This window comes from Rhinatrema bivittatum, chromosome 3, assembly GCF_901001135.1.
Source record: "Rhinatrema bivittatum chromosome 3, aRhiBiv1.1, whole genome shotgun sequence".
Classification (NCBI taxonomy): Eukaryota; Metazoa; Chordata; class Amphibia; order Gymnophiona; family Rhinatrematidae; genus Rhinatrema; species Rhinatrema bivittatum.
In genome coordinates, this window is record NC_042617.1 from 532,684,520 (window position 1) to 532,709,591 (window position 25,072).

Consider the following 25,072-nt stretch of genomic DNA (forward strand, 5'->3'; position numbering starts at 1 on the left):
AAATTGCAGATTGTGAGGGGAAAGATATAAAATGTATAAGGGGGAAGAATGCACACACATGCCCTCCCCACCAACTTACACATGGAGGGGGGGGGGACATGTGCCCCCCCCCCTCCATACACGGGGACTGGGGAGGGGGACAGAGCAGAGTGCAAGGGATGAAACTTGCCTCTCCTATCTCAGACATGCATATCCCTTGTTCACCCTGCCAACACATGCCACCTCCATACACCACCAGCTCCTGCAAACCTATCTCACCCACACCCTGCCATGCCTTCCCGACTGAGCTCCACTAACTTCCCATTTCTCCACCCCAACAGAGCAAGTACAACACACCCTCTCTATTATGCACACACGCAAATATAAATCATAGTTTTCGCTCTATTTTCCTTTTAAGAATTCAGTACCCATTTTCATGGCTAATTTGAATCCCTTTGCCAGGCTCACTTTCAGCAGTTAACACAAGGGCCAGCATTAGGTTTATTTTCTGGTTTCTTTATTGTAAATGTTGCACACCAGAACTTACTGTTAATATCTTTCCCCTCAGGGAAAGACACAGAATATACCAATGGATCATCTCCTCACTTGAAGACCAACAGGGCAAAATAAGGAAGCAATATATTATTTTAAGACTTTATAGCATTTTCTTCTGTATTTTCCACTTCATAGATAAAGGGACAAGGCTAAAAGCTGAAACATTCCAATAAAATTTCCTGTTTTCATTCCCCTCTGAAATGTCCAGAAAGAATCCTTGGGAATAAAGAGGCAGCTGCATCAGAATTTCAAATATCAGATATCCCAGATACTATCAGAGGGATGAGACATTGGAAAACTGAGGGAATATTAAAATTTTAAAAATTCTGCTTTTCTATAACTTTTGGGCTTTTCCAAAATGCTCTTGCTTTGCTGCTGCAATTTCAATTCTTTGCCAGGTTCATAGTATGTGTTTATTCAACTCCAGGGTAGACATGAAGACAGACCACCAACAGTAAGCAGGCAGGACAAGGATTAAGAGAACACCCGTGAAGGGGAGGTAACGTGCTTTAGGAAAGATGATACAGAAAACAAGAAATTGAAAAAAAAAAACAGGGAGAAAAAGAAGGATGTGCTATCATAGGCCGAACAATAACATGTAATCTAGCACCCCTCAGCAATGATTAGGTTTGTTTTCATTTATCCCTCACCTCCAGGTGATTTCTTAAAGCAGCAATTTCAACATCACTGACTCTAAACTGAAATGTACTTTTGTGGCCATGCATTCAGTGACTCGAGCAAAAATAAGCATAGGCCTCTTCTGAGGCAGCAGGTAACAAGGTTCAGTCCTGAGAGAACCAGAAGAATACCAAAGATAAGGCAACAAGTGTTATAGTGGAAAATACTAGAGAGCAGGCCCAGGTGCAAAAAAATAAAAAATAAAAAGCATAGCTCTCCTGCTTTCACCAGAAAAGGCAAGGCAAGAGTTAGAGAGTTGAACATTGAAGAACAGCAGCAGCAGATGTACACAGTATTAAAATAATTGATGTTTATCAAGATACCAAAAAGTCTTCTTTTGGCAACTTTTGCCAGAGTTTCACAAGAACAGTATAAATGGTACAATGTTTAAGATTTTGTCAATTTCTAGCTTCCCAGATGATTGAGTCATATCAAATAAGTAAACTAAGGAAGCTGTTGATATCATCTCCATGTGGGACCTATGTACAATATCTTCCAGTTGACTGAAGGAAGCATTCCCACAGGGATAGATCCAGTGTGCTATCTAGAGCCCAGGACAGATAGTACAGCAGGTCTTGAACAATGGAAATGAACTTGACGTACCCCACAGGAACTACTTTTTCATGAAATCACAAAACAGACTCCATTTTCCACGCTCCTCCAGCACAGCTGGACTAAAATTTCAGACAAAACTGAAAACGTAAAAACCACCCCACCCATAAGCTTCACAAATTCAGGCTCTGTTGAAATCCTCTTCTCATTTTCAAGTTGCAGTACTGCAGGATATACAAGGATTTCTCATGAAACTAGACAGGAATGTGAAACAGAGAAAACAGATGACGACGGGGAGAGACTGCATGGACCTAGAGTTCTGGTCTTGCCCCATAACTTCATTCTACCATTGTATCTTGTTGCAGTGACTGCCCAGTTCCTCTGGCTTTCTGTAGCCATTTGGATATCAGGGGTCAAAAGTGATGCTGCAAGCAAGAATCACGATGGGATTGTCCAGATTACCCCACTGCCTCCTGTGTGTCCTATAAGAATCCTGGGAAGCTGTACTGCAACAGCAGAATGACAGCGATGATCATCACGGCACACAGTAGTAAGAGCAGCCAAAATGGGAACATATCTAGGAACAAGAGAGAAAGATTCCCATTGGTTCTGTGAGACAACCTTGCACCATAAAAGCTGTATTTTTATCAAGCATTGAAGTCATTATATAAATTCCTATATTTTATTAGGTTACATTACTACCAAAGAATTCAAGAATTAGACCACCTACTGTATAACACATTTATGTAAAACAACCTGTTAAAGCTGTTTCAAGAACTTTTATCCTAATAGAAAGAAGGGAAAATTTCCAGTAGTGCAAATTAATAAGCACTGTGTCCTAAGCTTTATTCCCATAGACAGAAAACTAGCAAAACCATTTAGAATATCTGGTCCTAAAAAGCCTTAATTAACATTTTATGATGTCCTTGATTATAAACAAACAAGTGGGTGAAACATGGTGTTTGACAGGCATTACCAATATTTTAATCAGTATTGTGAGTCTTTACTTGGTTTATTTGGGTAGTCACTAAAAATAGTGTCCTCCATTTCCATTGCAAGCATACACACTAAATATAAAATCTATGCACCAAGATCACTTGTCTTATGACCAAAAATGTATGTTCCAATGACAATTATTCATTGCCAAAATTCACAATCATCGTAGACTTTGGAAGAAAATATGACAGCACTGGATCTTTAGGATTATCCTCAACTGCCAAAATTTCACCATAAAATTAAACTCCATTCTCTACATTCTTTGAAACAATATGCAGTGGCACCCATTCCTATCAGAAGGAAGCACCAATGCTGCTGATCTATACCATATTACATACCAAACTAATCAAAAAAAAAAAAGAATGCTATAGATAATGCACAGCTCTGAACCAGCTCTGTGCACCCCATGCCTTGCAAAGAACTTGAACTCAGTAAGCACATTCATATATTCTAAAGCAAATCTGTAAAATAATCTTGATACCCTAGCTAGAATTTGTGACCGAGCTTAGATTGACTACTTCAATGGAACATACATCGGTTGGGTATAAGATGCAGTTTGCAGCAACTGTCCACAGCCACACTGAGCAACGCAACCTCATTATCTCCCATGAGCTCTCTTCCACGGCGTGTTTCTGGCAGAAAAGCTACGTCTGTCACCACGATTCCATGGGCTTCCTTTACATAGTACATCTTCTGTGGAATGCAAGAAAAGAAAGCAATACTTTAGCTGAAACCACAGAGTACCCTTTCCCATCTACAATCCTTAAAATTCAGCTTTGGCTGAAGAAGTGTTTGTGAAACAGGAAAAGAAACAACACAAAAGGGGCAATCATGGGCACGAAAATGTCTCAAGTAAATTGATCCTAGTGTTATTCGCCACACTGATTTGAATTCAGCAAAGCAATAACACAAGAACTGTGAGAAACTCCAGCCAAAGGACTTTTACAGGCAAGGAAGATTCAGAAGGAAACCCTATACCTGGAGTGAAAAGGAGATGTAAATAGCAACTGATCCCGTCACTGTACCCAAACCAAGAAATGTTCCAGAGTCACTAAAAAGAATAAAGATACATATGTTGAAACAGCATGCCTTTCTTGCCACCATCACCAGTGAAAAGCAGTCATCATTCTCATCCAATATGCCATAGGGCAACTGCAGAGACAGGAATCCCTTCACAGAACAATTCAGTAGGATATCACTAACTCAGGTAGGGATAAATCAATTGCACATGCACATCATTATAGTAGTCCACCTTCAGGTGACCCCTCTCCTGCTACCATTAATGTCAAAATGAACTAAGATGACACTCATATTAATGACAAAATATTCCCAATCTAATCAATTCCTCAGGAGAAAAATTCCATTAATAGTGTCACATCTGAAGAAAGGTCCTATGTGCTCTTGAAGGTTCATGCACTACAAAATGTTTGGACTTATGTTGATCCAATCAAAAAAGGTATCACAACCTACAATGAATCCAGTTTTCTGCAGGATCAATGCAGCTGCTAGAACATTACTAGATTAGATTAACAAGAGTAACACGGATTGATTAGGTCAAGCATGACAGGATTCAAGCTTTCAGATACATGGATGCCCATCAACATATTTAAAAACCTTAAACTATGAAAGCCCTACCTCAAGGCTTTCCAAACCTGTCCTGTGGACCCTGCAGCCTGCCAGGGTTTTCAGGATATCCACAATGAATAGGCAGGAGATAAATTTACGTATCATGGAGTCTTGGTATACGTAAATTTATCTTCTGCATATTCATTGTGGACATCCTGAAAACCTGACTGGCTGCGGGGTCCCCAGGACAGGTTTGACAAGCCCCAACTTACCTAATTGGGATTGGAAGATCCTCACTGTACACACAGGTCACAAGAAGTGCTGGGATTCCAGCACATAAGCTCTGGCTTTCCCTCACAGGGCATCCAGTAATGCTGAGTCTTCCTGTGGCGTTTTCATGATTTAATGTCAAAGCCCCAAACTTAATCTTAAAATTCACTATATCAGGAAATTGGGCAGACTAAATGGATCTTATGATCCTTATCTGCTATCAAGTCTATGTTTCTACATATTGTTGGGCCGATTCAGTAAAGTCCGCGGGAGAGCAGGCGAACGCCCACTCGCCTGTGCACGCGATACAGTATTTAAATGAGGCCCGGCGGTAGAAACGGGCAAAAGGAGGCGCTAGGGACACTAGCGCGTCCCTAGCGCCTCCTTTTGGCCCGGAGCGACGGCTGTCAGCGGGGTTGACAGCTGACGCTCAATTTTGCCGGCGTGGGTTCTCGAGCCCGCTGACAGCCATGGGCTCAGAAACCGGACGCCAGCAAAATTGAGTGTCTGGTTTTCGACCCGACAGCCACCAGCCGACTTCAAATTTTTTTTTCTTACTTTTTTTTTTACTGTTCGGGACCTCCGACTTAATATCGCCATGATATTAAGTCGGAGGGTGCACAGAAAAGCAGTTTTTACTGCTTTTCTGTGCACTTTCCCGGTGTCGGCAGAAATAGGCGCAAATTTCTGAAAGTAAAATGTGCAGCTTGGCTACACATTTTACTTACTGAATCACGCGGGAATACCTAATAGGGCCATCAACATGCATTTGCATGTTGAGGGCGCTATTAGGTTCAGCGGGTGTTTTCCGCCCCTTACTGAATAAGGGGTAAGGGAAAACGCGCGTCCAATGGCAAGTTAACAGTGCGCTCCGCTGGAGTGCACTGTACTGTATCGGCCTCTGTGTTAGCTAACTGATGAGCGACAGATGAAGAAATTAAGCAGTAAGCTACTATGGCAGCCATCTTGCTTCAGGACTGTATACAGACAGTAGTCTTGTATAGTAAGGCTGAGATGAGCACTAAGAGAAAAAGAAAGTGGTGCGCTCTTAATTGTGATGTTTTTCCACTAGGTCCCAATTTCACACACATGACGTGCCATTTCTTCAGGAAAACTATCAAGCCTTATTCCACAAAGGCAGCAAGCAAACATATTTTGAGTTTATTGTAGTCCAAAAGATAAATGTTCAAAAAATACAAGTTACATCCCTTCTTCCCCTATTCCCCACCCAAAAAAAAAAGAAAAGTTACTGCCCTCCTGAGTAGTAGAAAGGAAATGAAAAAATGTTTATGATAAGCAAGTTTCACAACTTCACAGGAGGTTCCTTTTCTTTGCAATAAATTTTATTAGTGTGTTGATCTGGTGCTGATAGTATGGGCGTGGGGGGGGGGGGGGTGATCATTGTGGTTACCTTATATAGTAAGTGCTGATAGTATGGAGCCTTTCTGCACTAAATGGATATGAGGCCACAGAAATTCCAGTCCTCCCTTCCAAGTCTAGAAATTGAAAGCACCAGCACTAAAGGAATATTTACCCCTAATTGCCATCTTTTATGGTTCAAAACCAAGACCTAGTGGCACCCTCGTATAAGAGTGCAAAAAGCAGTAGCACAGCTAAGGGTCATTAAAATTCCACTAGAGGCAATTGTGTAAGCTGTAGGAAAAGAATTCTCCCCCACAGATCAGTAATACTACTGCTTTTAGTTGACAGATCAGGGATATAAGGAGCCATGACTGCAATCTGAGACTAAACCTGGCTGCAACAAAACATTACAACCAGAGCTTTCCAATCCTCCTAAAGGAGAAAGCAAAATAAGAGTAAAGTTATATTTTTTTCTTCCTTCTTCTGGAATCTCCCTCTCTTGTATTTCTCTTTGGACTTAAATGAGCTCAAAATTATTTTTTACAGAGTATCCCCATGGTATGAAATCACTCAACAATTGTTGGCTAAGATAAAGTCAGCCATTTAACATGCCCTCTGTGACACATCCCCTGCCACCATGTGGAAGTTAACAGATATATTATCCATAGGACTTCATTCACTAAGCTTTTCCTCCCATAGATATAGACCGGGAGAAAAGCCTCAGCGAATCAGGCCCTTAGTCTAGCTTTAAATACCTGACTGACAGACAGGAAATGACTTCACTGCCGCATGGCTGCGTGAGCAATGCCAAATAATTCTTGCCATCCCACTTGGTGATGTAGCAGGGAAGAGGCTTGCGTTCCCTTTGTAGGGAATTTGGACTGTATAGAGCCGAAGAGCATTCTTATTATCCTCCACCTTACCAAACCTACAGAAAACAAGCAAAAGCAAATCTCAGTTATCTTCTCTTTATATAATGCTAAGAGATCAACAGAAACGAAGGATAAAGATGCATAAAGAGATAATACTCTGTATCCCTATTATGTAATGAGGGTGGTAGTGGTTTAAGTTGCTTTATCTACTGATTTCAAAGTGAAAAGGAAATATGATCAGTCACAATAAGCCTAAAGAATACCACTCAAAAAGCTTGCAATATGCAAGTGTAGCTGCATCCACCACCCATGTGCCTCCAACTCCCTCTACCTTACCTGATTCACCATAGCAAAAGTGTGCAGGGCATTACTCCCAGGAAATGAACCAGTTGAAACCTTTCACTGAGTGCTGGAATAAAAGCAGGCACATGCATAGTCCTCGAAGAAGCCCCATTTCATCTAACATGTGCTTCCTTTTCAAACACAAAACCATAGGAGGAAGAAGAAATGGAGCTGCCACGGCAACTACGAGCGTTTGCTGTTTCCAGTACAGGTTTTATTTCTAAGAGAACATTTGCCAGTACTTCTTTTGGGTAACTGAGGCTTGATTTTTCATTTTAGTTTAGGTAGCACAAACTTATAAGACCCATAACTTCTACTTAATGCAGTGATGGAAGACATTTTCCATACAGGTGGCAACACACACCTATCTAGACTTGATGGGCTACTGAATGCCAGCTACACTGGAACTTCATCTTCAGTTCTGGACCACATCTTTTAAGCCCTGTGGAACTGCCATGTGTCACTTTAGCCACTCATACCATAGACTCACCGTCAGTGATATAATGGCTCTCAGGACCCACATACCTCCTACTTCTAGTGTCATAAGCTAGAAAAGTACAGATTCTTCTACTTGCTGTCCTAAAGGACTCAGGGTAACAACTTTTATTTCCCTTCCCATGAAATTAGGAATCAAGCATACTTCTTCTGTCTAATGTTCTACAAGGTCTGAGTTGAAGGCAGTGTATTTGAAAACCGTAAAAACATGTAATGCCTGTACTACTTGTGCAGATCAGTAGCCCTACAGCTACTGACCTGCATATAAACTCTCAGAGGTTTCTGAAACTAAGACTATTACCTGCAAGCTTGGTATCTGTATGCTTTGTCTGTGATTGCTGGAAGGTTCTCGTTCCATCGCAGGCCCATCACCAACTGATCTTTTTTCCATATACAGCACTGAAAATCATGTCCCGCTGTCACTATCTAGGAAGACAAAGGATCGATACAGGTGACAGGTTTATTGGATCCTGACCACATATGGCAAAGGACAAGAACTTGACCAAGCTTTCCTATACCTACAATCATTTTCCAATTACACATGATGGTACTATAAAGATGAAATGTTCTATAGTTTAAAAAAAAAAAAAAAAAGTCAAATACCTTTCTTCCAATCACTGGTGAAAATGAAACAGAATTTAGCTATTTTTCATATTTATAACTTGGCCCTCCCCAACAGCCCAAGGTAGGAGAACACAACATAAAATGTAATACACAATCCCCTTATACTTCTCTCTTAGGCCTTAAACCTACCCATGTGTCAGGTAGACGATGTTAGTTTGAAACCACAAGGTAATGTGCCATTTGGTGTGCAATAGATAGGACATTTCCAGGTTAATGCTAGGGAGAAGTCATAGTAAGGATTGCTGTTCTTAGTATAGTTCTATGCTAAGTACCAGACCTGCTAAATTCTGCATACCCATGCTCATTCTGTCCTGCAATCAAGGTCATGCAGTAGTAGAAAGCAGCAAGTAAGATATTATCCTGAAACACATTTTTAGGAAGTATAATCTCAACAGAAAGCAAACATTGCTTCAATTCTAAGTGGTCCCTTCAGCACAACAAATGAGGGGAAAGCAGAGTTGCTTACCTGTAACATGTGTTCTCTGAGGACAGGAGGATGTTAGTCCACACACAAGGGTGACATCATCAGATGGAGCCCCAATGCAGAAACTTATGTAAAGTTTCTAGAAACTATGACTAGGCACAATGAGCATGCCCAGCATGCTTTAAACCATGCATCAACGTGGGGTACCTCTTCAGTCTTGAATGGAGAAATTACTTACCTGATAAATTTTCCTTAGTGTAGACAGATGGACTCAGAACCAATGGTTATATACTCCACTGCTAGCAGATGGAGACAGAGTCAGGTTTCAAAGCTGACCTCACCTTAGATAGACCCCTGAAGTGACCTCAGTATCTCTCTCCGGCTCCTAGCAAATGTGGACGTGCTTTCCCTACACCAGCATTGGTGGTATAGTGGGATTGCAGTACTCGTTAGAAGAGGAAAATTTACCCGAATGGTCAAGAGCATGGATCTGGTGGCCCCTGCCTGAGACATGCTCTTGACCAGCCAATCGTCCAAATACAGGAAAACATGTACTCCCAGTCTGTGGAGATGCGCCACCACCACAGCTAGGCATTTCATGAAGACCCATGAGGTGGACACGAGTCCGAATGGCAGCACCCAGTACTGGAAGTGCTGTTTTCCCACCATGAATGAATGAGATATTTCCTGTGACCTGGGAAGAACTTGATATGGGTGTATGCATCCTTTAGGTCGAGGGAGCATAGCCAGTCCCCTTTTTGCAAAAGTGGGGATCAAGGTACCCAGGAAACCATCTTGGACTTTTCTTTTTTTAGAAATTTGTTTAAGGCCCTCAGGTCTAGGATGGGACGGAATCCTCCTGTTCTCTTTGGAATCAAGAAGTACCGGAGTAGGATCCCCGTTGGCTTTGTACTGATGGTAGGGGCTCGACCACTCTGGCCATTAAGAGAGAAGAGACTACATTCGTAGTACCTCCTGATGCACTATCAGCCCCCAAAACAGGTACGGAAGTCAATTTGGCAGGACACCCAATAAATTTAATTGGTAGTCCTGGCGGATGATGGATAAAACCCACTGGTCTGAGGTTATACTGGGCCACTGGTTCACAAAGAACTGCAGCATGCCCCTAACCGGAAGGACCATCATCCCAGGTACAGGCAACTGGCTATGGCCCAGTCAAAACCCCGTCCCCAAAGTTGACTGAGGAGCTGGCTAGGGCTTGGAAACTGCTGCCTCAGACAGCCACGGAACTCTAAAGGTTGGACGGGATCAAGGAGGTGGAGGAGGATAGCATTTCCTTTAACGAAAGAAAGACTTTCTGGCCCTGGCCTCCTGGAGGAGGAGGAGGACTAGTCCAGAGTACTGTCAGAGAGTTGGGACACAGCATCCCTCACCCTATGTCCAAAGAGATTCTCTCCAGTACACAGCACGTCTGTGAGTCTTTTCTGTACCTCTGCTCAGAGATCTGATGCCCGCAGCCATGCCATTCTGTGGATGCCGTTTCCTGCTGCAGAGACCCACGATGCCATCTTGAAAACATCATAGGTCGCATGGACCTCATGTTTCCCCACACTCCAGACCCTTGTGCACCTGCGACTTGAGGGTGTCTTGCTGCTGAGGCAGCTGCTCAGCACTTCCTGCACCTGCTTCCAGATGTCCTGCGAGTATTGGCTAATATAGAGCTGGTAGGCAGCGATAAGGACAATAAGCATGGTATCTTGGAACACCTTCCTCAAGAGCGTCCATCAATCTGTGGTCCTTCCTGGGAGCTCCGAGGAATGGGTCCGAAAGCATTTGGCCCTCGAGGGCAAATTCGATCACCACTGACTAGTAAGGCAGATGACGATTATCGAATCTGGCAGCCGTCTGGACTAGGTAAACCCCGTTCGCCTTCTTATTAATGGGAGACACTGTGAGGTGATGTTCCCAAATCCTCAGTAGCACCTCCTTAAGGATCACGTGTACTGGGACTGCCACGATCTCCTTAGGAGGCTCCACAAACTGAAGGATTCAGTTAAAAGCTGGAATGGGATGGCCTCCACCATCACCTCACAAAACCTGCAAAGGTTAGGTCCTAGTGCGGAGACCTCCTTCGCTCATCTGGAAGGGTCTGATGGGAGACCATCCAAGTCATTGGAGTAGGATTCCATTTGATCATCTCCCAAAGAGTCATAGGGACCCTCATCCTTACTGTATGCCAGTGAGGGGATAAGGTCCTAGGTGTTTTGCCTACATCCAGAGGTACAGACACAGATGGAATTGAATGGGGGACTATAGGTCTCTGCATCTCCACCAGCCTTGGTGGAGCTTCCTCTTCAGAGGAACCGGCGAAGACCACTGTATCAGTAGGGGGAGGCCTTGGTGCCCTGCCATGCACCGATGCCATCCCAGGAACAGACACCAGCTTGGTCAGTAATGCACTGATAACCATATTGAGCTTCTCCAGAAGCAGTACGAGGACAGGCGGTACCAGCTCCAGTGCCACCAGTCTGAAGCCCTGCAGCGCCTGCTCCACTGCTGCCTGGACTTGAAACTCCAGCTCCTCCTTGAACATTGCCGATGCCAACACCAACTGGGAGGAAGGAGGGGTGGACAGATCTTTCTTGGACCCGTGAGGGAGATAGTCAACTGGCACCAGAACTGATGAAGACCACCACAGATCCTGGGTATCAATGGATGATGGGCACTCCTCACCACAGGGTCGCCGCAGCAAAAGCCAGTACATCCCCGTGCATCGATGGGGACCGGGGCCAATGCTTCTTAGACTTCAATGCTCAACCTAGTCCTTACCAGATGCCAAACCCGGCATCCTCGGACCAGAAGAGATAGACAGCAGTCAGAATCCAGTGACCCTATCCAGCAGCGACCTCGACGGAACAGACTATCCCACTGATGTCAATGGCAAGATGTCCACTGGTTTGGCTCCAAAGTCCTTTGATGCCAATGCCAGTGGCTTGGACTTCTTTGACCTGAAGAACTCATTCATCCTGTTGAGTCGAAGATGACATCCCTTTGGGGTCATTTAGGCGCCTAAGTGGCAACCTGGATGTCATATGATGCCCCCAGGCAGAGGATGCAAACATCACGAGGATCAATGATCGCCATGGTACTCTGGCACTAGCGAAAACCAGATGTGGCCATGATGGGGCAAAATAAATGGAAAGAAGACCAAACGATTGTGGTGGGTGTCTATGGCTGGTGGGCACCAAGGCACCGCCACCACAGGGGGAACCGAGAACGAAAAGAAAACTTACCCGAAATGCAGAAATCCCTGGCTGGGGACACTATGGGGAGGCACCGAGAGGGACCCAGCGACAGATCTGAAGCAAATGAACGCAAAAAACCATGAAAAACAAAATTTTCCAAAAGGCAAGAGTCACGTTTTTTAGAGCTTAATCAAACTGCAAGGCTCACAATTTCGCAGAAAAAAGAGAGACTGAAAAGGGACCGCACGTGGACTGTGGTATAAGACATGCTGGGCATGCTCAGTGTGCTTAGTCAAAGTTGCTAGAAATTTTGACAAAAGTTTTCCACGTTGGGCTCCATCTGTGTGAGGACTACATTCCTGCTGTTCTGAGAAAATGTTAAAGTGTTGCAAACAAGGAGTATATTACAAGCAAAAAAAAAAAAAAAAAATCAACAAAGCAGAGGATTTATCGATGGTTTACAATATGTTCCATAAGACTGAGAGAATCTGGTATGGGCTACCCCCTCAATGTGTTCTTTTTAGTACTTTCACAAATTAATCTCTCTCTTTAACGGAGGTCAAAAAGCTTTCACAGGACACTGCTAACCTTCCAAGGCCTCCATTTCTTATCATCTACTACAGTGTGGGAATGATAATCTGTCAAACGGAATAAAGCCATGACCTCTTGCAATAAGGAACACAAGTAAGGGGTTGAGGGTAGAACGGAGAGATTCTCAGTGAAGGTATGCAGAAAAGTAAGAACAGTGGGAACATCACCATACAGAGGTTTGGGAGAAAAAATCAAGATAGATTATATTTTACAGATAACATATTTACACAACTCAAAGGACATTTATGAGAAAGGTTTACAACAAACAAAACATTTGAGTGATGTTACTCCCAAAATCAAGAGCCTGATTTACCAAGGTTATTATGCTATTCTGTCTCTATAGGGAAAAAAGCTTTATAAAATCAGCCCCTTGTGCAAGGTTAACAGTGCTGTACCTTGTTATCTGGGTCTACAGCGATATCTTCAATTTCTCCATCATGGGCTTTAAAATCCAAAGTCTTTTTCATATTGGGAAACTGAAACCAAGATTATCAGGTCAGAGAATTCATATAGAGATTACAGCATTGTATTCTCTTGTCAATGAGATGTCCTTTTAATTAAATATATTTTTGTAAAAATGTTGGCTTTTGTTTTAATTACCACATACGATTTGGCAATTTCTTTTTGCCTGTTATCATCCTTTGAATCCCAGGCATGCATCCCTATCAGAATTAGTATCAGTACCACATTGACAGGGGCATGTGGAGTTGTCATTAAGGGTCTGCGTTTGTAGCTTGCAAAGCACATTTTTCCCTTCTGTCATACTGTCTCCCCCAGCTACAATTTGTTTATTTATTTTATTTACCGTCATTCCATGTGAGAAATTACTAGCTCACAATGATGTTCTACTGTCTAATACTTTATGCCAGTTAGGGCATATTACTACTTAGAAACTACCACCTATACAGGCTATAAGAAAATTGGTTCTTACCTGATAATTTTTGCTCCTGTAGTACCACGGATCAGTCCAAACCATGGGTTATGCCTCCCTTCCAGCAGGTGGAGACAGAGAAAAACTTGAAAGTCACCCCTCACTTAACCTGGTGTGCCTCCTGCATCCCTTCAGTATATAGAGTATCAAAGCAGAAAAATACTAGCAATGAATCAAGCAAGAACAGAACTGTAATAACTAATGTATAAACATAACTTTCTTTCTTACTATGCTGCAATAACAGAACCAGAACACTCGCGTGCAGACTTTACAGATCCCCCTGCTACCCACCCGTAGTCGTTGGGCGGGTGTCGGGACTGATCCGTGGTACTACAGGAACGAAAATTATCAGGTAAGAACCAATTTTCTTTTCCCTGTAGGTACCCGGATCAGTCCAGACCATGTGACGTACCAAAGCTTCCCTAAATCAGGTGGGACCTCGCGAGTCCCGCGCGCAGCACACCACCGCCAAAATCACCAGGCGCCTGAACGTGCAAGCGGTAGTGACGAGCAAAGTGTGGAACGTCTTCCACGTAGCCGCTCTACAAATCTCTTGCGGCAATAGCAGCTGGCATTCAGCCCAAGAAGCTGCTTGAGAACGGATAGAATGGGCCTTCAGGCCCTCAGGAACCGGTCGTCCTTTACAAATGTATGCAGAAGACATTGCTTCTCTCAACCAGTGAGCAATCGTCTTTTAGAAACCTTGTGATCTTTCCTGGGACCACTCCAAAGGACAAAAATGATCTGAGAGTCGGAAAGAATTTGTGACTTCCAAATAGCGTAACAACGAGCGTCGCACATCTAGTCGACGAAGCTCCCGTGCTGTGGAACATCGTTCGATAAATTAGGAAAAGCCGGTAGCTCAACTGACTGACAAATGGAAAGACGTGACCACCTTCGGCAAAAAAGACTGAACAGTTCAAAGAGAAACTCCCGACTCTGAAATCTGCAAAAATGGTTCCCTACAAGAGAGCCTGTAACTCTGACACTCTAAGAGCTGAGCATATAGCCACTAAAAAGACTGTTTTTAGCGCAAGATTTTTCAACATCGTCGCCTTCATGAGCTCAAATGGTGGATCACATAATACGTGAAGTACCAAATTAAGACTCCACGAAGGACATACTGAACAGACAGGGGGCTTCAAATGCCTTACGCCTCTGAGGAAACGCACCACATCTGGATGGGACGCCACCGAGCCGCCAACCAGAGTCCCTAGAGCTGCTACCTGTACTCTGAGAGAGTTAAAAAGACAAGCACTTGGCTAAACCATTTTGCAAAAAGCTTAACATCTGAGCAATAGTAGCATGTCGGGGAAGAATTTCTCGCTCCCGACACCATGTCTCAAAAACTCTCCACACCCTAATATATGACAGAGCGGTAGACGTTTTTCTATAGCTTGCAGCAGTGTAGTGATAACTTCCTCAGGAGTACCCTTTCTTCCTCAATCTCCTCCTTTCAAAAGCCACACCGCTAGACAAAAGCTATCGGCCTGGTTGAAATATATAGGACCTTGGAGAAGAAGATGTGGAAGATGACAGTCGTAAAGGGCCGTCTACAGCTAGATTGATTAAATCTGTGAACCACGGATGTATGGGCCACTCGGGAGCTACTAGGATTACGGTCCCTGGGTGGACCTCTATCCTGTGAAGAACCTTGCCCACCAGAGGCCTCGGAGGAAACATGTAAAGGAGAATAGATGTTGGCCAGGGAAGTACTAGCGAATCGACTCCCTCTGCGCTGTGATCCCTTCTGTGACTGAAGAAATGAGGAGCCTCCCTTAATTGTCTCGCATCGCCATCAGGTCCATGTGGGGAGTCCCCCACCTGCGAGAAATGAGATCCATTGCACGGACCGAAAGCTCCCACTCTCCTGGATCTATGTGCCGGCGACTTAGATAGTCTGCTTGTATGTTGTCCTTCTCGGCGATGTGAGATGCAGCTAGCATAGCCAGATTTTCCTCCGCCCAAGTCATGAGTAGCTCCGCCTCATTGGCTACAGCTTGACTTCTGGTACCTCCTTGATGGTTGATGTAAGCCACCGTTGTCGCATTGTCAGATAGAATGCGAACTGCCTGATGGTGCAACCGGGGGAGAAAATATTGCAGGGCCAAGCGACCCGCCCTGGTCTCCAGGCGATTGATCGATCATCTGGACTCCTCCGGGGACCAGCTGCCCTGTACTGACAGATGCTGGTAAACAGCTCCCCAGCCGGCGAGACTGGCATCTGTAGTCACCACTATCCAGATCAGGACTTCCAAGTCCACCCCTCGAGACAGGTTGTATGGGCAAAGCCACCACCCAAGACTGGACCTGGCATGATCAGATAGTGAGAGAGGAAATTGGAAATTCTCCGACTTGGGATCCCACCGGGAAAGTAATGCTCGTTGTAATGGTTTCATATGCGCAAAAGCACAGGGAACCACCTCCCGAGTAGATGCCATCGAGCTGAGAACTTGAAAATAGTCCCAGGTCTTGGGCAGTGGAAGGGCCAACAAACGCCGAACTTGTCCCATCAGTTTGTGCATTCGGTCCATCGAGAGGAAAACTTTCCCGACCGTAGTGTTGAACTGAGCTCCCAGAAATTCCAACATCTGAGAAGGGACAAGGTTGCTCTTGGCCTGATTGAGTACCCAGCCGAGGGATTCCAAGAGAGCAGTCACCGTGTGGATCGCTTCCACACAACAATCTCTCGACTTCGCCCTGATGAGCCAATCGTCCAAGTAGGGATGCATGAGAAGGCCTCGTCTCCGTAGTGACGCTGCCACAACCACCATGACCTTGATGAACGTACAGGGGGCGGTCGTGAGACCAACCGGCAGAGCGCAAAATTGATAATGCATTCCCAGGACCATAAAGCGAAGGAACCTTTGGTCATCCTTGCGAATGGGAATGTGCAAATATGCCTCCATCTGATCCAGAGAGGCCAGGAATTCTCCCTTGCGTACTGCCGCGATGACAGAGCACAGAATCTCCATGCGAAAGTGCGGCACCTTGTTTACCTTTTTGAGATCCAAAGTTGGTCGAAAAGAACCCTCCTCCTTTGGGACCACAAAGTAAATGGAGTACCTCCCTGTCCTCCAGTGTTCTGGAGGAACTGGTCTTACCTCACCGAGAGCCAGGAGACGTTCGAGAGTCTGACGAATGATCTGCCGCTTGACCTGAGGACTGTATAGGGAAATTAAGTAGAAATCTCGGAGAGGTCGAGCAAATTCGAAAGCGTAGCCTCATTCTATTATGCTTAGCACCCACTGATCGGAAGTAATCCTGGCCCATGCCTCGTAAAACCGGGAGAGGCGACCCCCAACCCGAGGGATGGGCCGGCTCCATCTCATTCTGTAGTCTTGGAGGCGAGAGAGGAGGAAGAACCATCCTCCCAGGGGGTTCTGTGGCCTCGAAAGAACAAGGTCTAGGACTGGTTTCTGGCTAATGGCTGTTGCTGCCCGGCCGCAGGCGGCCTGTTCTGCCGGAACCTACATTGTCCTCAAAAACGAGAGCGGGAAGATGGAAATCCTCTGGAGGGTTTTGGCCTGTCCTCTGGTAACTTGTGAATTTTGTTCTCCCCCAGGGACTTTATAAACTGCTCCAAATCATCCCCGAATAAGAAACCACCTTTAAACGGAATAGCCTTAAGCTGAGCCTTGGAGGAGACATCTGCTGACCAGTTACGGAGCCACAAAAGTCACCTTGCCGACACTACCGAAGACATGGTGTAAGATGAAGTGCGGAGCAGGTCAGACAGCGCGTCTGCTCCATTTGCTACTGCCGCTTCTAATCATTCCGCCTGCTCTGACTCTCCTGGAGGAAGATCTCTAGACGTCAGCAATTGCTGGACCCAGCGCAGGCTCACCCACAGCATATAACTGCTACATACCACCGCCCGGATACCCAGGGCCGATACGTCAAAGATGCGCTTAAGCAGGACTTCCAGCTTGCGGTCCCGAAGATCCTTGAGAGCCGCCGACCCTGCGACCGGAATAGTGGTCTGCTTGACAACAGCCGAAACTGAAGCGTCCACCTTAGAGGACCACAGAAGCTCCAGAAATTCATCCAATAACGGATAAATCTTATCCATGGCCCTTCCAACCCGTAAACCAGCATCCCGAGCATCCCACTCCCTGGTCATCAGCTGCTGAAGCATGAGATGGAACTGAAAGGCCCGGGTCGGCATATGTAATCCCGCCAGGACTGGGTCCACAGAGTCCTGCAGCGGGGCGCTCCACTCTGAGCTCAGAACTGCAGGAATGAGGGGATTCTAATTCCTCTCGCTGGAGCAGACGGACCACCTTAGGGTCATCTCCATCCAGGTGGGGGTCTATTTCACCCCCCCACCCGCAGCCTTCCCCTCCAGGAAGGCAGCAGGAGCAAATACCAGCCCGGGAAAGCCACGTGGACGATTCTCCACATGCCACACACAAAGATGGCCGCGGCATCGTGGAGGGGGAAAAACAGCCCAAAACGCGGCGAAATTAGTCAAAAACTCAGCGATTCGGACGGGGAGGGTTTCTGGACTCGAATTTCATTTTCCCTCCAAACGCTGAGAATCACATGGGGTAAGAGAGGGACCGGACCACCTGTAATCTCTTCCCCAGCTCCTTACCTGGCTGGAGCCCTGCGGGGTTACCAACCCCAGCTCCAATAACCTGCCACCAGAGGGGATGACCCCACAGGATCTAGCAACCTCCTGGGAGGATTGGGAAACACTCCCTTCTGCAGAATAACTTTTTTTTTTTTTTAAACTTGCTTGATTCAAAACTTTATAGCTAGTGCACTCAATTATTTCAAGGGATAGCCTACACCCCAGAAACAGGGCAAGACTGTAGGGTTTGCACCACCTCCATCTGCTGGAGACAGAGAAATACTGAAGGGATGCAGGAGGCACACCAGGTTAAGTGAGGGTGCCTTTCAAGTTTTTCTCTGTCTCCACCTGCTGGAAGGGAGGCATAACCCATGGTTTGGACTGATCCGGGTACGTACAGGGAAGACTGGTATCCTCTGTAGTGTTACCAGTCCTAGCTACCTCAGGTATTGGATCCAAGAATGAACTAGCACTTTATGCTAAGAATGGGAAATACCTACCTCCCAAACTCTCACAAAACCATCTGCTCCACCTGTGATGAGAAGTGAATGATCCTTGTTGAAACAAACTGATTTCTGTAACAACTCTGAGCTGAAGTCTGTCTGCACCACTTGCAATTTCTCCACAGAAATCTCAGCTGTATCATTCTTGGTATCCCCACCTCCATCTTTCACAGCATTATTAGAAGATTTCCTCTTCCTAACGCCTCTTTCATTTCCTCCTACAAACATGAAAGAATTTTGATTCACTTATTTATACATTTCCAACTAGGAAGTTAAGAAGCCTGATAACTTCCTCACAATTAATGTACCCATGTCATTCCCTTTAGTAACTATGGCTGGTATAGACACTTCAGAGAGCATTACTACTTATGAATGTCAACTGAGAATTGCCTCATACTCTGTTTCCCCTGCAGCAGGTGCCCCCTACACCAAACTCCCAGCAACCCCTGCAGATGATCTTACTCTGCTCAGTATCATATTTCTTGCAAAATCAGGCTGCCAGCTCCTTCAAATCTAGCAGCTTTAGTAAGTCATCGATCCTAATCTTCCTAATACCATTCTGCTACAAAAGTGGTAAGTAAACGCCTAAGAGAGAAACAGAAATTTGCTACCCAATAATTCTTCTAGTATAGCTGTAAAGTATAAAAACTAGTATAATGATGGGGGCAAAACAGCAGATATGTATGTAGATCCGTGCCCCCCCCCCCCCCGAACACCCCACACACACACTTTCGCTGGACAATGTGCATATTTCTCACAGGGGGATACAAGCCTGCAGGGATGCTGGAAAACGTTCAGAAGCACAGTTTGCATGCATACACAAGTGTGCACCTGTGGAAAATGCATCGGAAATAAATATTGTATTTCTTCTTTAATTATGATTCCTAAGGGACAATTTTGAGTGGTATTAACACAAATACCCACTAGTGAAAAATCAATCACCTTGCTGGTGACTGGAAAGAATCAGTAAGTACTGCTTGGAGAAATTTTTAAAACTTAAAAGTATTGGGGAGAAGTAAACTATTGGGGTATATTATATAGTGTATTTTGTTTGAAATAGGTAGTCAGAAAGTCAGGCAACAAACAGAAGTTTGTGTTTGTATTTCCCAACCCTCCCACCCTTCACTCACCCAGCCCTAGCTCATCCTTTAATTTATAGGCAGGTATCACCTTCACACTTAATAAAAAAGTTAAAAATCGGCCTTTTAACTTCAACTCAGAAATGTCCCCTACCTTATCAAGAGAGTTTGATCATTAAATGTCACTACCAGATATATAATGAAATCACTAATACATTTATTTAAAGGACCCTAATCGTATGCAATCCTTCACCCATAGCAACCTAAAACATAACATGACCTGAACAAATTTAAGATGAAGGCAGCAGTCCAGCAGCAAGAGGGGGGCCTCCCAGTCTTTTGCATCGAGTGTCACATGTATGACTTTTTACCCGCCAGTGAGAAGTTGAACGTGTGCATGCGATGTAAAGAGCTGTTGTCTCTCAGAGAGACAACCTCTGGAGGCTAGAGGGGCAGACCTGGAGGAGCTGAGGCAGACAGAGAGGTATATAGATGAGACCTTCAGGGACATAGTAGCTGAGTTCCAACTCCAGTCTAGCATCCCTGGTGCTGCCTTGGAGGAGGAAGGTCTCATGATTGGAGAGCATCAACCTAGTGCAGCAAGAAGTGATCCTGTAACAAGGACCTGCTGTTGCACCCGGTCTCAGACAGCTGCGCCCTCTGTTGCTCACCTCTTTTTTCCCAGCTCCAGCAATTCTTGCCAAAATGGCCACCTCCGCCTCTGAACACCGACCTCCCTGGCGTCCCCGGGACGGTGTGGGTGATTGCGTTCGCCGTTTTGATCCTGGAGTTACCTAGGGCACGCACGCGCCAACCTCTCCTTTAAGCACATCATGGTGGGAAACTCGGGGGTGTGTTCCCTCCGCATGACGTCACCGCTTATGTGTATTTAAACCTAACAGTCTTTCCTTCCTACGAGTTAGCAAGGACTTCCTTCCTGCTGAATCCCTTCACTTGGCAGACGCCTATTTGTTCCAGTGTTCCTGCTCGAACGCCTTAGGTACCCGCTCCTTGGGGGCCTTGCCGCGTTCCAGTCACCTGCTCCTCGGAGGACCCTCTCTGTTCCAGCTTACTTCGCCTGTGTGAGTACTGCAGCTACCCTGCCTGACTCTCCTGCCTTGCTTGTCACTTACAGTGTGGATTCTCTGCGTACCCCGCTCTGCGGACCACTACCAGACCCACACTTCAACAAGCACTTGGAAAAGGCAGGGGCACCCCTCGCTACCAGATACCAGCTCTGGGTAACTCTACTCTGGACAATGCCATACTGCCCATCCCAAGAGCAATCTACCTTTGCAGTATAATAACGACTCTTTCTCTCTCTGTCCATTACTGCTGAGAGCTAGCTTATCGTGGCAAGCCCCCACACTGCTTCTCCCTGTGGGTGGAGTCAACTCTTGCCACGATCCACAGTTCACTATCAGACCGAATTATAACACCTGCTTTCCAGGTGGTGCATCATCCTTTCGTACCTAGGATGTCTCTCCCAAGGCTTCTGCCATGGAGAGAAGGGTTAGATCAGCCATCATAGTTGGTGATTCGATTATTAGGAATTAAGATAGCTGGGTGGCTGGTGGGCGTGAGGATCGCCTGGTAACATGCCTACCTGGTGCGAAGATGGCAGACCTCACGAGTCACCTACATAGGATTTTAGACAGTGCTGGGGAGGAGCTGGCTGTTGTAGTATATATGGGCACCAAGACATAGGAAAATGTGGGAGGGAGGTTCTAGAAGCCAAATTTAGGCTCTTAGATAGAAAGCTGAAATACAGAACCTCCAGGGTAGCATTCTCTGAAATACTCCCTGTTCTATACGCAGGTCCCCAGAGGCAGGCAGAGCTCTGGACTCTCAATGCATGGATGAGACGATGGTGCAGGGAAGAGGGATTCAGTTTTGTAAGGAACTGGGGAACCTTTTGGGCAAAGGAAAGTCTTTTCTGAAGAGATGGGCTCTACCTTAACCAGGGTGGAACCAGGCTGCTCATGCTAACCTTTAATAAGGAGATTGTTCTAGTTTAAAAGCTGCTCTAAGGGAAAGCTGACAGTCGATCAGCAGCACATGGTTCGGAGGGAGGTATCTTCAAAAGGATACTAATCAAGCACTAGAGTTAGGGCATCCCAACAGAGAGGTTCCAATAATAAGAAAAGTAGTCCAAGTGCCTACAATTAAAAACTCACCTGAGCTAAAAGATTCCAATTTATCCCTGTCAAATGAAAAGCAGAATGTAAATACAAACAAAAATCTCACTTTGAAATGTCTGTATGCTATGCCAAAAGTATAAGAAGTAAGGTGGAAGAAATTAGAGTGCATAGCAGTGAATGATGACAGGCTTAATTGACACCTCAGAGACATGGTGGAAAGAGGATAACCAATGGGATAATGTTTTACCGGGATCCAAATTATATCCCAATGACAAGAGAGGAGCATCTTGGTGGTGGGGTGACCCTTTATGTCCGGGATGGCATAGAGACCAACAGGATAAAGATCCTGCATGAGACTAATTATACAATCAAATCTTTACGGGTAGAAATCCCATGTGTGTTGGGGAAGAGAATAGTGATAGAAATATACTACCGTCCACCTGGCCAAAATGGTGAGGCAGACAAAATGCTAAGAGAAATAAGGGAAGCTAACCAAACTGGTAGTGCAGTAATAATGGGAGATTTCAATTAGCCCAATATTGACTGGGTAAGTGAAACATCATGGCATGCTAGACAGATAAAGTTCCTGGATGGAATAAAATGACAGTTTTATGGAGCAATTGGTTCAGGAACCGATGAGCGGGGAGCAATTTTAGATCTGATTCTCAGTGGAGCGCAGGATTTGGTGAGAGAGGCAACGGTGGTGGGGCCACTGGGCAAAAGTGATCATAATATGATCAAATTTGAATTAATGACTGGAAGGGGGACAGTATGTACATCCACAGCTCTAGCGCTAAACTTTCAAAAGGGAAATTGATAAAATGAGAAAAATAGTTAGAAAAAAATGAAAGGGGCAGCTACAAAGGAAAAAGTATGCAACAGGTATGGACATTGTTAAAAAATACCATCCTAGAAGCACAGACCAGATGGATTCCACATATTAAGAAAGGTGGAAGGAAGGCAAACAATTACAGGCATGGTTAAAAGGTGAGGTAAAAGAAACTATTCTAAAATCTTCATCAAAAACTGGAAGAAGTATCCATCAGAAGAAAACAGGATAAAGCATAAGCACTGGCAAGTTAAATGTAAGACACTGATAAGACAGGCCAAGAGAAAATTTGAAAAGAAGTTGACCACAGAGGCAAAAACTCACAATAAAAACATTTTTAAATATGTCCGAAGCAGAAAGCCTGCAAAGGAGTCAGTTGGACCACTGGATGATCAAGGGGTTAAAGGGGCACTTACAGAAGATAAAGCCATCACAGAAGGATTAAACAAGTTCTTTGCTGCAGTGTTTACTGAAGAGAATATTGGAGATACACCCGTTCTGGAGAAGGTTTTCATGGGTGATGATTCAGATCAACTGAACCAGATCACTGTGAACCTGGAAGATGTGGTAAAGCCTGATTGACAAACTGAAGAGTTGTAAATCATCTGGACTGGATGCTATACACCCCAGGGTTCTGAAAGAACTAAAAAAATGAAATTTCAGACCTATTTCAATTAATTGGTAATATATCATTAAAATCATCCAATGTACCTGAAACATAGGAAGATGGCCAATGTAACCCCGATATTTAGAAAGGGCTCCAGGGGTGATCTGGGAAACTATAAACCAGTGAGAGCCTGACTTCAGTGCTGGGAAAAATCATGGAAACTGTTATAAAGAATAAAATCACAAAACGACATAGGAAAATGTGGGAGGGAGGTTCTGGAAGCCAAATTTAGGCTCTTAGGTAGAAAGCTTAAATCCAGAACCTCCAGGGTAGCATTCTCTGAAATGCTCCCTGTTCCACACGCAGGTCCCCAGAGGCAGGCAGAGCTCCAGAGTCTCAATGCGTGGATGAGACGATGGTGCAAGGAAGAGGGATTCAGTTTTGTTAGGAACTGGGGAACCTTCTGGGGAAGGGGGAGTCTCTTTCGAAGGGATGAGCTCCACCTTAACCAAGGTGGAACCAGACTGCTGGCACTAACCTTTAAAAAAGGAGATAGAGCAGCTTTTAAACTAGAACAAAGGGGAAAGCCGACAGTCGCTCAGCAACGCATGGTTCAGAGAGAGAGAGAGAGAGATATCTTCAAAGGATACTAATGATGCATTAGAATTAAGGCATTCCGACAGTGAGGTTCCAATAATAAGAAAAGTAGTCCAAGTGCCTGTAACTAAAAACTTACCTGAGCTAAAAAATTCTAAACTTATCCCTATCAATTAAGAAACAGAATGAAAATACAAACAAAAAACAAACTTTGAAATGTTTGTAGGCTAATGCCAGAAGTCTAAGAAGTAAGATGGAAGAATTAGAATGTATAGCAGTGAATGAGGACATAGACTTAATTGGCATCTCAGAGACATGGTGGAAGGAGGATAACCAATGGGACAGTGCTATACCGGGGTACAAATTATATCGCAACAACAGAGAGGAGCACCCGGGAGGCGGTGTAGCGCTTTATGTCCGGGATGACATAGAGTCCAACAGGATAAACATCCTGCACGAGACTAAATGCACAATTGAATCTTTATGGGTAGAAATCCCTTGTGTGTTGAGGAAGACTATAGGAAAATTATGTCTTACCTTCGATAATTTCCGTTCCTGTAGTACCAAGCATCAGTCCAGACTGCTGGGTTATGCCTCCCCTCCAGCAGATGGAGTCAGAGATAAAACTGAAAAGCACCACCCATATAACCTGGGGCGCCACCTGCGATCCCTCAGTATTATTGATAACAAAGCAGAATGAAAAACCATTATCCTTCCAAAAAGGACTTGAGAAAGATAAAAAACTTAGAAACACTCTGCAACTAGTGACCAGATCAAGTTAAATCTAAACTAAACCTGCCCCAATGAAGGAGCAACTTGTTCCGTAACACGTAAAACATATGCTCTTCAAGATCAGCATTGATCTGCAAAAAATAACGACACACCGATTGGACTCTCCGGTACATGGGCGGGCGTCTGGACTGATCCTTGGTACTACAGGAACGGAAATTATCGAAGGTAAGACATAATTTTCCTTTCCCTGTATGTACCAGGATCAGTCCAGACTGCTGGGATGTACCCAAGCTGCCCTAAATGGGGTGGGACCTGGAGAGACCCGCGCAAAGCACCCTATCACCGAAGGAATCCACTCTGGGATCCCTCACATCCAATCGGTAATGCTTAGCAAATGTGTGTAAGGACTTCCATGTGGCTGCCCGACAAATCTCCTGCGGTGACACACACTGGCTTTCCGCCCAAGACGCCGCCTGAGACCTAAGAGAATGCGCCTTAAGACCCTCAGGTACCGGGCGCCCACCGCTTATGTAAGCAGAGGCAATAGCGGTCTTCAACCACCGGG

General features: G+C 45.0%; 1 protein-coding gene across 1 annotated transcript in view; it reads right to left on the minus strand.

The window, feature by feature from the left end:
* Positions 1–474: 474 nt before the first annotated feature.
* Positions 475–25,072, minus strand: part of PREB (prolactin regulatory element binding) — a 41,758-nt gene continuing 17,160 nt past the window's right edge. The window contains 8 exon segments of the mRNA XM_029596319.1: positions 475–2,341; positions 3,294–3,453; positions 3,739–3,811; positions 6,714–6,819; positions 6,822–6,886; positions 7,969–8,093; positions 12,908–12,988; positions 18,520–18,740. Of these exon segments, the coding sequence (XP_029452179.1) occupies positions 2,247–2,341; positions 3,294–3,453; positions 3,739–3,811; positions 6,714–6,819; positions 6,822–6,886; positions 7,969–8,093; positions 12,908–12,988; positions 18,520–18,740 (926 nt within the window). The 3' untranslated portion in view covers positions 475–2,246.